The following is a 14,919-nucleotide window of genomic DNA, read 5'->3' as shown; positions in this document are numbered from 1 at the left end:
ATATGCTCTATAGGACATCATTCCCCCCCCCCCCCCCCTCCCCAAGGATCACCTGAAGAGCCTCCCACAATGTGGAAGGGGAGACGGAGTCAGACCTATTTAATTTGATGTCGTCTTCGATAGAGGTGGAAAGGTGTTTTCAAAATTTATCAGCCAGGAAAGTAGAATCCAATCTCCAGGGTGGGCATTGGGTGGGGCTGGACTCCAGCAACAGATCAATAAAGTGTGGCGTGCGGTCAGAAATTACAACTGCTGACTCAGTCGCCATTACAGAAAAAAATCAATGCAGGAATACTCATGTGCGCATGTGAAATAAAAATCCATGTCATTCTGGTGCAGTAAGTACTAGGGATCTACTCCTAGGGCAGCATGATAGCATAGTGGTTAGCACTGTTGCTTCATAGCTCCAGGGCCCCAGGTTCGACTCCCGGCTTGGGTCACTGTGCGGAGTCTGCATGTTTTCCCAGTGTCTGCGTGAGTTTCCTCTGGGTGCTCCGGTTTCTTCCCACAGTCTAAAGATGTGCAGGTTAGGTACATTGGCTATTCTAAATTCCCTCTGTGCCCAAGAAGGTTAGGTGGGGTTACTGGGTTACAGGATAGGGTGGAAGTGTGGGCTTAAGTAGGGTGCTCTTTACAAGGGCCAGTGCAGACTCGAAGGGCCGAATGGCCTCCTTCTGCACTGTAAATTCTATGATTCTAAGATCTGAGCCATAAAAGACAAAACCCCAGCCATCCCTGATGGGCCGAGAGATTTAGTTTTTGAACAATCCAAACTCAGTTCAGGTCACCTCCTAAAATAAACTTGTGTGTGTTGAGGTTGAGGAGGGAAGTGATCAGAAAATTAATGAAATTCATATAAATCCAGTAAGGGGCACAAACATTGACCACAACTACTGGGGTGTTTGACAGGAAGCCACAAACAATAACATATCGACCATTGGGGTCAGCCGTAATCTGATAATTGGAGAACTGGACTCTTTTAATAAGTAAAATCACTGCACTCCTGGTCCTGCCTTGGAACTGGAATGAAAAACTTGCCCAATCCAGCCCTAGTGTAGCCTGCTCTGATCCTTGACATTACATAGATAGAATTTACAGTGCAGAAGGAGGCCATTCAGCCCATCGAGTCTGCACCGGCTCTTGGAAAGAGCACCCTACCCAAGCCCATACCTCCACCCTATCCCCATAACCCAGTAACCCCACCTAACACTAAGGGCAATTTGGACCCTGAGGGCAATTTAGCCTGGCCAATTCACCTAACCTGCACATCTTTGGACTGTGGGAGGAAACCGGAGCACCCGGAGGAAACCCACGCACATACAGGGAGAACGTGCAGGCTCCACACAGACAGTGACCCAAGCCGGGATTCGAACCTGGGACCCTGGAGCTGTGAAGCATTTGTGCTAACCACTATGCTACCGTCCTGCAAAATGACAATGGACGCAATTTAATGGCCTCGCTGCATCCGAAAAGCAGTTCGCTGCGGTGCAGCATGGCCGATAGAAGCCAGGGGACCAGCTGCGCTCCTGGGATCTACCCGGCTCGCAACACCTCATGAGCTCTAATGCAATTTCGCGAGACGTTGCAATGTAAGTACTGCCCATTGTGGGCGGGATCACTTTTTAGCAAATCTGCATATTAAAGCGAGACAACCAGTCGCTTTAATGTGCAGATTCCAGAGTTACCTGAGGCATGGGAGCAATCTCCCTCATCTTAGAGATCTTGAACGAGCGCATATGTTCAGGTCTCCAGAAACAGGAGTCAGATGGAACAGCATCATGGGCGTCTCCTCGGAGATCCGGGAGACCCCCTATGCATTCCTTTTGGATAAGGTGGTACCCTGGCACTACTGGTATCACCCGGCCACTGCCAGCCTGGAACCCTAGCAGTACTACCTGGGTGCCAGCCTGGCACTGCCAAGGTGCCCGGCTGGAACTGCCAGCTGGCAGGGGCACTGCGAGGTTACCAGGTTCCACAGTCAAGGTGCCAAGCTGGCATTTTCTGCACAGGTGTGATTGGGCCAGGAATGTCTTGTGCGGGGGAGGAGCGCCTCCCCTAGTGCGTTGGAGCTTGGGGGTGTTGGGTGTCGCTTTGGGGGCCTTGGAGATCTCGCTATACTGAGGAGTGCCGGTGATTGGAGCTCCTCGGTGTACAAAATGGGGCTAAGTGCGGCCTCGGCCACGGGTTGTCCGTTGAGGTTCCTTATCAAACGTGAGTCGTGTTATATAGCCTTATTTTTCTTGCTGTTGCGAGCACCGGGAAGCACACGGCTAAACATGCTCGCTATGGGACTTTGTTCTGATATAGTTAAATCGCCCCCAATCAGAGTTTCGGTTCTTAAGGAGGGTCTCGGTGGAATACTGGTTCGCACTGCTGCCTCACAGCTCCAGGGCCCGGGTTCAATTCCGACCCAGGTGACTGTCTGTGTGGAGTTTGCACTTTCTCCCCGTGTCTGCGTAAGTTTCCTTCGGGTGCTCCGATTTCCTCCCACAGTCAACTGCAGGTTAGGTGGATTGGCCATGCTAAATTGCCCCCCAGTGTCCAAACGTTTAGGTGAGGATACGGGGATGGGGTGATGGCGTGGGTGTAAGTGGAGCGCTCTTTCCAAGAGCCAGTGCAGACTCAGTGGGCCGAATGGCTTCCTTCGGCACTGTAAATTCTATGATTCTATGATAAATGATAAGATAAGCAAATGCTCTCAACCGTTTTACAGGGCCGTTCATATTCCAGGCAACCAGATGGATTGGAGGTCCCCCACCACCCCTCAAAGCAGTGTCAACCATTCCCAGAGTTGTTAAACAAGGAAGCCAACTAAGATAAAGCAAAAAGATCCATCCGAGATGGCCACCAAGCCAAGTCAGATGACCCAACAAAGGGACACCAGCAGACACCGTCAGCAAACTAATACTAAAACCACCCTTATCCACCCTCCACATCTCAAAAAAACCCTCAAAGTTGAGTATAACCACACCCAAAATCAAATGGAATGGTGAGAAACAATAACTTACCCTAAAGCCTACAAATAACAAACCAAACTAAAGGTGAACTCTATGCTCATTTTAAAAACCATTGTTATGAGCAGTAGAAAACCCTCCAATACCTCTCCCATTAACTAGCAATTAGAGAGTATAAACACATCTGCTGCAACTAGATGACAACAATGAAAAGTGAAAGGGAACAATAGATTAATGTCATTAACAAACAGCAGTACGCTCTCAAATATAACTAAATGCCTCACAAGTATACCCAAACAACGAAACATTAAAAAGAAACAAAATACAAAGTGCCTGTGCACAGAGCCATAAAATAGGTTAAACAGTGCCTAGCTTGTTTTTTTGTATAAAGGAGTCAACATCTCCCGGTGAGTCAAAAAAGCAGTCTTTTTCTTGGAACGTTACTCAAAGGTGAGCTGGATAGATCATCCCGAACTTGACTCCTCTCGAGTACAAGATGGATTTCAATCCATTAAAAGCAGCTCTTTTCTTTGTGAGATCCACACTCGTGTCCTGATACAGCCTAGTATAGTTAGTTGCCTTCCCACTGGAGATCCCAATGCTCCCATGCCAATGAAGAACTTTTTTTATTGAAATTGTGAAATCTTGCGATCACCGCATGTGGAGGATCAGAGCGAGGCTTAGGTCGAATTGAGTGATGGGCCCAGTCTCATTTATGCGGGGGGGGGGGGGGAGGTGGGGAGGTGTACACCCTCACCCACCATCCTGTGGAACAGTTCAGAGAAAGTTCAGTAGGTGTGTGGCCCTTGATCCCCTCTGGTAACACCATAATCTGCACATTCTGCATCCTGGATCAGTTCTCCAGCTCATTTAGCTTAGTTGTTAACGCTTTGTTAACTTCAACCACTGAAGCAAGGTCAGATTTCAGGGAGGTGATCCTGTAATTATGATCCAGCAATGTGGCCTCCGTGCCCATATTTGTGGCTCCATGAGCTTCGACAGTCTTACTGGTGGTTTCAAGAACTAAACAAATGGGGATCAAGGCCTCCTCAATTTATCTTTTAAGATACCAACAACAAGTTTTGTCAGTGCTTATCGAGCTTAATTGCCAAATGTTTGGTAAGAGCTTCGGCTGTTACTGGAGTGGTCGGAGAAGACACTGACTCCGTAATCTTACATCCAGTATATCTTTGAAAGACTTCAAAGTCAGTCGATGAGTTTCGGACCAATTTATTTCTGGCTCTGTCTCCCTTGGGCATCTCTGAGATGAGAGGAATCTACACAACCAAATTTCAGGAGATTCAGAGAAGTTAAAGACCCGTGACGCTAGGAGAAAAGGGTGCAAATGTCAGTTTTCCAGCAGGAGCCACCTCATGCATGTCTTCCCCTCACATTGTGCCACCGGAAGTACCTGCTATCTTATAATTCTGCAAAGTGGTTGGCTATTTAGTATTCTTCATGACATCACTGCTGTTGGATGCCCTTAACCTGGCACCAAAATCAAACTAACAGCTGGACAGGTGAAATCCATGCCATAGATTAAGAGATCTTTCTTCAAAATCAAGAGTGAGTGTCAGAACTTCACTGACTGCAAATTCCAGGCCAAAATTTAATAGAGAACTTAACCCAGGCTTTAAAATCATTACTGCAATAGGTGGGTCGGTTTAGCTCAGTGAGCTAGACAGCTGGTCAGTAATACAGAACAAAGCCAGCAGCGCGGGTTCAATTCCCATACCGGTGTACCTAAATAGGCGCTGGAATGTGGTGACTAGGGGCTTTTCACAGTAACTTCAAACTTGTGATAATAAAAGATTATTATTATATAAAATATAATATGTAACAGTTTCTACATTCATCACACAGTGATCTGCCATCACGAGATGGGTGCTAGCATGTGAGGAAACAATGTCCAAGTGGATTTAATTTGATTGATTAGTTTAACAAATATATAATCAGACAATGAGAAAGATTTGGCACATATCTATTTTCATAATATTGTGCAGTTTCTAACCATATTGCATTACAGGTCACCATCTATGCTTAGCGCAAAAGCACAATAATTAAGATAAATTAACAATGGAGGGGAAATCAGGGAATGCTATGCTCTCAAAACACTTTAAAATGAGGTTTAAGATTTAAATGAAGTTCCTTGAATAAATCAGTAAAAAATGTGTTAATCTCAATTAACCTGCTAAGCAACTGAATATTTTACTCTTTCTGAGCCCAGCAGTGGGTCATTCAGTAACATAACAGTATCTGTCACAATTACAGAGTCACAGTTCTCCATTGATTTCGATGGGCACAAAATAATTAGTTGTTTAACTTCTTATGGCAAATATCGGATGACTGTGAGTGCTCTTTTGCCACCAGATTGACATCTGCTGCATGTGTGCACTTTATTAACCATACTGGATGCCATTTTGATGAGTACATGAGCACCCAATCACTGGGAACATCCACCATAAGTTTACAGATTGTGACATTAAACAGTATGCAACGATGTTGATGCCATTTTGGAGCTCAATGCTCCATTTAATGCCATTACCGAAGCACAGTTAAGCATCTATTCAGCAGATAGGATCCCCACTCCAACAACATTTTTTTAAAAGATCAATTCTTTTCTGGTTAATCAGCTAGCTCTTATGCGATTGTAGAATACTTTGATGGGGATTTCTAGACTCCTCTAAAATTAAAGTGTACAGAGAGTGATGGGGCCTATGCTGATGGACTTTGTCCATACTTCAAAATTCTACAGAAGCCAATTGTTCTCAGGCACAAATGCAGGAGTATGCATCCACTTTTGTCTATATGACGATGAGAATGAGTAAAGATGACAAAAAGCAAGACAAGCTGTTACAACAGGAAGAAGGAAGGGGAAAAAGAATTTCAACAGGAGGCCATTTCAGCCCAGGTGTCCCTGGGGCAATTCTCTTATCTCAAGCCCAATGCAGAACAGTGTGTCAGAGGTTTGTGCTTCACTGAGGAGAGCTCGTTGAAATCTGACACTTGCTGCAGCCACAAATGCAGGCTCAGAGCACCATGAAAATGGCACCGCTAGTGGATATGAAGGTGATTGTGACCATGAATTTAATGCACCTGGCTCTGTTCAGGCTGTGGCAAGCGATATTTGCAAAATCTCCCAGTTTGCCACCCGCTGTTGCATAAGCAAGGTCACGAAGGATCTGTGATCTAAGAATGCAGAACACATTTCATTCTCTGTTGCCATATTGAAGAGGAGAAAATCAACCAGTAAGGATTACAGGCTTCCCCAATATGCAGGATTCCATTGAATGCATGCATGCCACTTTGAGGGCACTGCATGTTAGCTTGGAATGTACCACAGCCAAAACTGATTCTACGTTTTCAATGTCGAGCCAGTGTGTGACCTTCTGCACTGTATCATGCAGGTCAATGCCTAACATGTTAGAAAAGACCACAGTCACTTCATTCTGCAGAAATCTGCTGTGCCTCCCACAGTTGAGCCACACGACAAACTAGAGGGTGGCTACTGGGTAATAGGGATATCCTTTAAAGGAATCCTCATGACTTTGGTGGGTAACCCATGCACACATAGGCAGCATGTATGTAACAAAAGAAAATCAAGTTTCCACTGTAAAGCAAACCATTGGCATCTGAAATAATGTTTTTGCTGCTGAGACTAATCCAGGAGAACCATATAGCGGTATGAGCATAGTTAAAGCACAGAAGATGGTAATTTAACTTGTCGAGTCTGTGCCACCTCTCTACAAAAGCAATTTAGCTAGTCCCACTCCCCCGCCCTTGTCCATTAATCCAACAAATATTTGCTCTTTAGGTGCTTACCCTTTTGGTGTTCGCAATTCCTCCACCACACCTAAAGGCAGTGTGTTCCAGATCATAACCAACTCCTTCATAAAAATATTTCACCATGTAGCACCATTGGTTCTTTTACCAATTACATTAAATCTATGCCCTCTGGTTCTTGACTGCTATGCCAAGGAGAGAACATTTTTCCTCTATTCACTCTGCTTGGACCCTTCTGATTATAAGCACCACTGTTGAATTTCCTCTCAAACAACTCGAAAATCACAGTTTCACCAATCTACCCATGTAAGGGTAGGCATGGAAGGGCAGCATGGTGACACAGTGGTGGTTCACGAACTTCGGGAGATGGGCATGTGCTGAGCGGATGCACGAAAGGTGGCTCTCCTGAGAATTTGAATTCCGGCTCCCTTAATCGAGAATAGTCCGCCAGAATCAGGAGAAAAAACATCCCCTCACCCTCTTCAAACAAAACAGAACGAGAGATGCTGAACAGCAGCACTGCCAGGGGCCGAAAAGAGACAAAAGTGGCAAACGTCTGGAGAAACAAGTGGAGGAGATGGCCGACAAACAAGGCGACAGGACCCCAGAGACACCTGACAGAGAGGGATGACTAAGAAGCGCACGGAGCATCCCCACACCAGGGGGCAGATGGGGAGAGTTCCACACCAAGGAACCAAAAGAGCTCAAGGAGGCCATCGAGTCATCACGGCCGATACAAAGGCAGCGGTCAAGGTGGCAATGACAGAACCATTGGTCGCCATACAGGCAGTCCTCGACAAGGTGGAGAAGCAACTGGAGACCTCGGGGAACACCATTAAGGAGTTGGAAAAGGCCTAAACTAACCAGAGCTATCAGATCGTCGCCCTGGAATCGGAGGTAGCGAAGTTGGTGGCAAAAAGCTAAAAGGGAACATTGAAGACCAGGAGAATCAGTCAGGGTGCCAAAATCTGCATATAATAGGCCTGCCAGAGGGAACCGAGGGCAGGGACCCCAGCTGAGGGCGTCGAGGAATCCACTAACAAGCGGCTTATCCACCAAACAGCTAAAGAATTGGCCAAGCTAAAAGAACAGATTTAAATTGTGGCAAGATGGGCATTTTAGGAAAAATATAATTTTTGAAGATGACCTGGAGTCTTCAACAATAATTTTGAGTTGCAATATCCCAGCTCAAAGCCATGTATTGAAGAAGTTAATTTTAAAAGAAAACTGCTTTGTTGTGAGATAAAGGAAAATTTCTTAAGTTTACAAGATGTTAATAATTTTAATCATCAAAGTTCTTTTTTTAAATTTCATTCTTACAATGTGGCTGTCTCTAACATTTACAAGTCACTCTCCCCTTCCCAAGAATGTGCTGCTGGGCCTTTTTCCTGAACCATAGAAGCCATGTGATGAACTTGTTCCCATAATGCAGTTAGGTAGAGTTTTAGAATTATGCGTCAATGATGATAAATGCAAGTCGAAGTATGTCCAAGTCAGGATGATGTGACTTAGTGCGGAACCTGGAAGCAATAATATTTCCATGCATTTAGTTGCCTACTTTTCTAGGTGGTGGGTTTGAGAGGTGTTGCCCAGAAAGCCTTGATGAGTTATAATAATAATAATAATATTTATAATAATCTTTATTGTCACAAGTATGCTTATATCAACATTGCAATGAAGTTACTGTGAAGAGCCCCTAGTTGCCACATTCTCACGCTTGTTCGGGTACACTGAGGGAGAATTCAGAATGTCCAAATTACCTAATAGCATGCGTTTCGGGACTTGTGGGAGGAAACCGGAGAAAGCCCACACAGACACGGGGTGAACGTGCAGACCCCACACAGACAATGACCCAAGCTGGGAATCAAACCTGGGACCCTGGTGCTGTGAAGCAACAGTGCTACCCACTGTGCTACCATGATGCCCACGGTATAATTGTGTGTCCTGTATATAGTGCACACTACAGCCATGATGTATCGATGATATTTATTTTTACTGTTCAATTTTAAGATGAGGTGCTGATCAAACAGGTTGCTTTGTCCTGGATGAATCCGAACTTCTCAAGTGTTGTTGTAGCTGCATGCATGCCAGAAAGTGGAGATCATTTATTTCATCACATTCCTGACATGCCTTTTAGGTAGTGAAGAGATTTTGGCAAGTGGGAAAACATTAATTAATAGTACCCCTTTCTTTGTTGGTGGAGAAAAGCTATTTACTGTTGTCTTTGTGTTATAACCTGCCTGTATGCTATTGGCTGTGGACTATTGGGGATCCCATAATTCTTGTGAAGTATGAGCTCCCCCAATGACGGGAGGCGGGGAAATCATTAGCAGTTTCACCTGCATAAATAGAGCTGGCCAGTGTGGTACCAGCTAGAGGAGTAAAGCAGTGGTGAAATACTACTGCTGCTGTATCTATAAAATTGTAAATAAAGTTATTTCTTTTGACTACAAACTCATGCTGTATTCTTCTTGGCCCTCACAAAAGGGGTTTAAATTATTCATACAGTTTCCCAGAACAAAGGAAATGGTTGGAAATGGGGGATTATGAGTTTGGATATTTATCTGGGACAACCCAGTTGTATCACGTTGCTGTGAGGATAGATTGTAGCATTTTTCCTAAGTTGGGTTCTGTCTGCGGGTTTCTCAAAGAAAAAGGGTAGTTGCAGTTTGAACCTGGAAGTCACTTTGAGAAAACCAGAGCGAGAAATCCACCAGAAGCTATGTACCAGAAGCAAAAGGGGAGTCACTGAACAACAAAACATACTTGAACAGGGCTGTCCACCATTGTGAGCTGCTTAAACAGAGTTAGAGGATCACCCAGCTTTGTGCTAGAGGAAGGACTCCAAGAAATATCAGACCTCAGGAATATGGAGGAGAATCAAAGTGAATTTCCGAGAGCTGTGGTACACCCTGGTTTGGTCCTAGCAGAAATGAAGGCATTCTCAAGATCCTGTAAAGTATAGGAAACTCCTGGGTGGATATTTTAGGCTTAAAGAATAAGTGCTTACAAAATATGTGCTTAAATTAATAGTACTTGATTTGTTTAATTAATGTACAATCAAATTCTTTGTCTAAAATATAAAATCTTGTACATAATTCTGTTAAATCTGAGAGTTCAATTTTATTTGGGGAGGTTAATGTCCTCCTTCGAGACATAGCAATACCCAGACCCTGGCCATCAAAGTCGCATGACTTTTATGGCTATTCCAATTGAATTTTCAATCTTAGCTGACTCCCAGGAATTTGATTGTGACAACATAGCAATGATAATGCCACTAAATGTTACAGGTAGGTAGTTGGGATCTGTGATGTTGGAGATGGTTATTGCCTGCCACTTGTGTAGTGCAAATGGCAATAACTAAATAAGCCCAAAAGGTTGTCCATGTTTTCCTGTGTAAATTGATGGACTGCTTCAACATCTGAGAATTTGAGTGTGGAACTGAAAACCACAATTATCAGAAAACAACACTTCTGGTTTTATGATACAGGAAAAGTAATTGGTGAAGTAGATATAGTTGCGCCTGGAATGCTGAAAAATGCCTGTAAAGATATGACTGTCCTTCCATAACCACAAATAATCTTCCTTTGTGGCAAGTATCGGTTTATCCACTGGACCATTCCTCCTAATACCCAAAGACTATAATTCTTTTATGGTTTATTAATGCCACATTTGGTAAAGTGCTTCTTTCCCATCACTAGCAATTATTCTATCATCACCTTATGGAATTAATTTTCCGTTCATATCTGGACTGAAGGCAATGGTACCCTTGCACAACCCAAACTGAGCATCAGTGAGTGATTACAGGTGAGTACATGCTGCTTGATAGCACTGCTGACGGTCTTCCTGATTGGGAGCAGGTCTTCAGGCACATAGTTAGCTGGGTTGGATTTGCCCTGCGTTTCGTGGACAAAACTATTTGATCAATTTTTTACTGCGCTGGTCTTGTAATTGTACTGGATTAGCTTGGTTTTTCAAAAAATATTTTTATTAAGAAAAGTTTTCCCGATATAACACCTTCACAACCATATTTGGATCAGCTTGGTTAGGGGTTTGTCCCATTCTAAATTACTATAGCCAGAAGGCTTTATATAGTCAAGTTGAATTTCCAATCCCAGGATGTTGATTATTGTGGTGTGGCAATGATAATATCACTGAAACCTACCTGAACATTGATGAGCAGATTGTTGCTATGTGAAGGCTGCTCTATTGCACTGTCAACAACCTTCCATCCCTTTGTTGATGATGCAGAACAGACTGACGGGATGGTACACTGGTCAAATTGGATTTTCCTGGCTTTTTCAGGTTGTGTTGCCAGGACACATTTGGCCTTGGCAGTGTCCAATCGCTTAGCCATTTCTGAAGATCATATAGTGTGAATTTTGGTGTTGGGGCCTCAGGAGATGGTTTAGCAGGCTTGCCATTCAACAGTTCAGGCTGAAGATGGAACAATGGAACAATCCAGCCTTGTCTTTTCATTTATATTGCTGGGTTCCATCATGATTGGAGGTAGAATACTCATGATAGCCTGTCCTTCCCACTAATTGTTTATTTGTTCACCATCAGTACATTCTATAACCTTACTAATCTCAGTGCTATTCAACAAGGACGATTCATCAGCAGAAGGCAGGTCACATGTTGCAATCAGCATGAGGTTCTTTACCAAACTATAACACGATTTGTTGGGTCCAGAGTTAATATTCAGTATTATTGTAAATCTGAGCTGTTAAGAAAATGGGAGTACTGAGCAGTAGAAAGCATCTGTCACTGTTTACTTTATCATAACCCTTCAAGAATGTATGCCTAGAATATTCTAGTGAGTCTCTTTTCCTCATTACTAACATCTACTTAGAATAGGGTACCCCAAAATCTATATCCTCCACAGTTGTTCAACTATCTTCTTCATTTTGACATTCCTCGTGCCCCAATCTTGGTGTCATTAGCAAATGTTGATATTATTTAATCTATTAAGTCCTGTCATTCTTGCATTTACCAAAAAACACTGGCTCCAAAACACACACATGTGGAGCACCAGATCATTTCAACCTGAGAAACATCTCATTACTCCGAGTGCTTGCCCCAATCATCGTTTTATCCATATGGCCACATTCCTGTTTCTGTAAGAATTTTAAAATAAAGATAATTCTCACCAATCTTCTTCGCTCTTCTTCAACCGTATGGAGAAGCTGTGCAAACTCTTTGAAGGACTGAGCTGGAAAACATAGGTTTCACGTGTTAACTCTGGAAAATCACATCTCATATAACTTTTAACCCACAATTCACTACTAGAACAAATTATTTTGAAGAATTGCTTAAAATCAGTACAAATGGACATTTGTAAATGGTCCATGAGAACATGAGAATGCATTATACAAAACGTGACACAGTCAACATTGAGAATAGAACGTCTCTGCACCTCGAGTACAGTTTAACAAACAGCACACAAATCAGACAATGCATTGGTGTGAGAAAATGATTTTAATAACACTGCAAATTCACAGAAGCTGGGAAATATCAAAATGTATTGGATGTGTTTGAGTAGTGTGAAATTCCGATAACAAGGTTATCGCAATAAATGAATGCACTACAAAACTGAGCATCAGTAAATGGAACTTGTTAACAATTTTTTAATAATTTACCTTGCTCTGATCACTCCCTATTGAAAAGAATGCTGGAACAAAGAAAGGAAAACAAAGACAGAGTAAGGAAATTTTTATGACTTAAAATTCCTTTGGTTTTTATTATACACTGGGTCCCGCTATAACATGTGCCACGGGGACTTTCTCAGAAGACTATATTATACTAGAGACCATGGGCTAGCTTCTCTGTTTCTGAGGCTAAGTGCTGGCGCCAACAGAGATTCGGTGCACGACGGAAAAATCATCGCGAATCCCTCACTGATTCCGGTACCAGTGAAATGAAATTAAATGAAATGAAAATCGCTTATTGTCACAAGTAGGCTTCAAATGAAGTGGAGCTAGCACTGGCACTGCGTGGAATACCCGCAGATCGTGTGGAGAATGGCCGGAGAATCAGTGGGTCCCGGGCCGCGCATGCCCAGTGCTGACAAGCTGCAGCCGCACACACCTACACCCCACCGGTTGCGGGGAAACATGGCACCAGCCATGCTAGACCACGTACCCGCCCATCCTGAACCCCCCCCCCCCACACACCCGCCCTAGCAGAAGTCCCCCAGGCAGCGGTATGGATCTCGGTCAAGTGTGGCAGCGCTGGAACTGTCCACAGTTGACATGCCATGGTCATAACCGCTGGGACCACACATGGCCCGCGCTTTCGGGAACTCGGTCCACTAGAGACGGAGCATTGGGGTGGGCCGGCTTATGATTCGCCAATAGCATTGCAGCTTGCCGCGGCACTTGACCCGATTATGCTAATTTGGAGGAGGTGGAGCATCGCGAACCGGCGTCAAAACGGAGCCTGTCCCGATATCGGCGTCGAAAACCATTCGCCGCCCTATCGCCGTTCCCGATTTCGCCATCGGGCTACGGAGAATCCCGCCCCATGTTAAAATTACGTCCTTTCATAAGCATCAGTCAGTAGTCAGAATATTGTAGAACCAAGTAAATAACTTCAAACAGATAAATCAGGGGTGGGCAAACTACGGCCCGCGGGCCGCATGCGGCCCGCCAAAGGTTTTTATGCGGCCCACCAAGATCAAGTCATAAAAAATTTTTAAAAATTTAAACAAAAAATTTTTTTTTAAATTATTTTTTAAATTTTTAAAATTTTTAATAAGGTTAATTGGGGGGGTTTGTTGGGTTACTGGTATAGGGTGGATACGTTGACTTGAGTAGGGTGATCATTGCTCGGCACAACATCGAGGGCCGAAGGGCCTGTTCTGTGCTGTACTGTTCTATATGAGGCGCCCAGAATTATAACCGGGTGAAGCGCCATTTTTGAAAAGTAGAGAAAAAGAGGGCTAAAGGCAGGATGCCGCCGGGGGAAGCGCTGAGGTATATGCCGCACGCTAATTGGTTACAACTGGGACTATTAATTAATATACTATGCGGCCCTTTAAAATTGTGAATTTCTGAATGTGGCCCTTGCACGGAAAAGTTTGCCCACCCCTGCGATAAATCATCTGATAATAATCTTTATAATAATCTCTATTGTCACAAGGCGGCTTACGTTAACACCGCAATGAAGTTACTGTGAAAAGCCCCTAGTCGCCACATTCCGTTGCCTGTCAGGGTACAGTGAGGGAGAATTCAGAATGTCCAAATGACCTAACAGCACGTCTTTTGGGACTTGTGGGAGGAAACTGCAGCATCCAGAGGAAAGCAATGCAGACAAAGGGAGAACTTGCAGACTCCGCACGGTGTCTCAAGCCGAGATTCGAACCTGGGATCCTGACGCTGTGAAGCAACAGTGCTAACCACTGTGCTGCAGTGCCGCCCATGATATGATGTAAACAAACAAACAAACTTCTGCTCACAAAATGTAGTTAATCACTTGAAATAAATTACATTTGATTTAGTCGCTTGGGAGTACAAGTACAGTATTGCTGAAAAAAGCTTTTCACCTTGCACTCATTAGGACAGGCACAAGAATGTCTAAATTCAGAGGGAAAAACTATTTTTACTGAGAAAAGGGTGTTAACGAGTTGGCAAGTTGCCTGATCGGCATGGGCTATGGAACTATTCCCCACGCTTTTGTTTAATTCAAAAACGGTCCAATGGCTGGACAGCCTGAAAAGTACCCACAAATTACCCCGGAACGGTTAAATATATTAAATCTTTGTGCAACAAGTGAAGCTAGTATTTTCAGCTAATACTTTTCAGTAGCAGCATGAGTGCACTTCCCTCCAACAGGCCAATGAGACGTTTCACCTACCATACAAAAAATGATGTGGTGTCTGAAGTTTAATGGCAATGTGATGTCAGGCACGTAGGCCATATGGCCGTTGGGGTGGGGGGGGGGGGGGGGGTCTGAAGTTTAATGGCAATGTGATGTCAGGCACGTAGGCCATATGGCCGTTGGGGGGGGGGGGGAAGAGAGAGGAGGGGAGGGGTGGGGGGTGTTGACACGATGTAGCAGGGGGTGAGAGATGACATGGTCAGGGTCTGAGTAGGGAGCCATCTGGAATGGGCTAGGTACAGGATGGAATGAACGGGGCTGGAGTTAAGTGGGGAGAATGACAGACAGTAATGGGGAATATGAC

At 44.2% G+C, this 14,919-nt stretch overlaps 1 protein-coding gene across 1 annotated transcript in view; it reads right to left on the bottom strand.

The window, feature by feature from the left end:
- The window catches only part of arhgap42a (Rho GTPase activating protein 42a), a 505,650-nt gene that overhangs the window by 285,483 nt on the left and 205,248 nt on the right, over positions 1–14,919 (bottom strand). The window contains exon 3 of the mRNA XM_038818093.1: positions 11,888–11,949. Coding sequence (XP_038674021.1) covers positions 11,888–11,949 — 62 coding nt within the window. The remainder of the gene's footprint in view (positions 1–11,887; positions 11,950–14,919) is intronic.

This window comes from Scyliorhinus canicula, chromosome 14 (assembly GCF_902713615.1).
Source record: "Scyliorhinus canicula chromosome 14, sScyCan1.1, whole genome shotgun sequence".
Taxonomy (NCBI): domain Eukaryota; kingdom Metazoa; phylum Chordata; class Chondrichthyes; order Carcharhiniformes; family Scyliorhinidae; genus Scyliorhinus; species Scyliorhinus canicula.
Note: the sequence above shows the minus strand (reverse complement) of the source record. Positions and strands in the feature narration are given on the sequence as shown.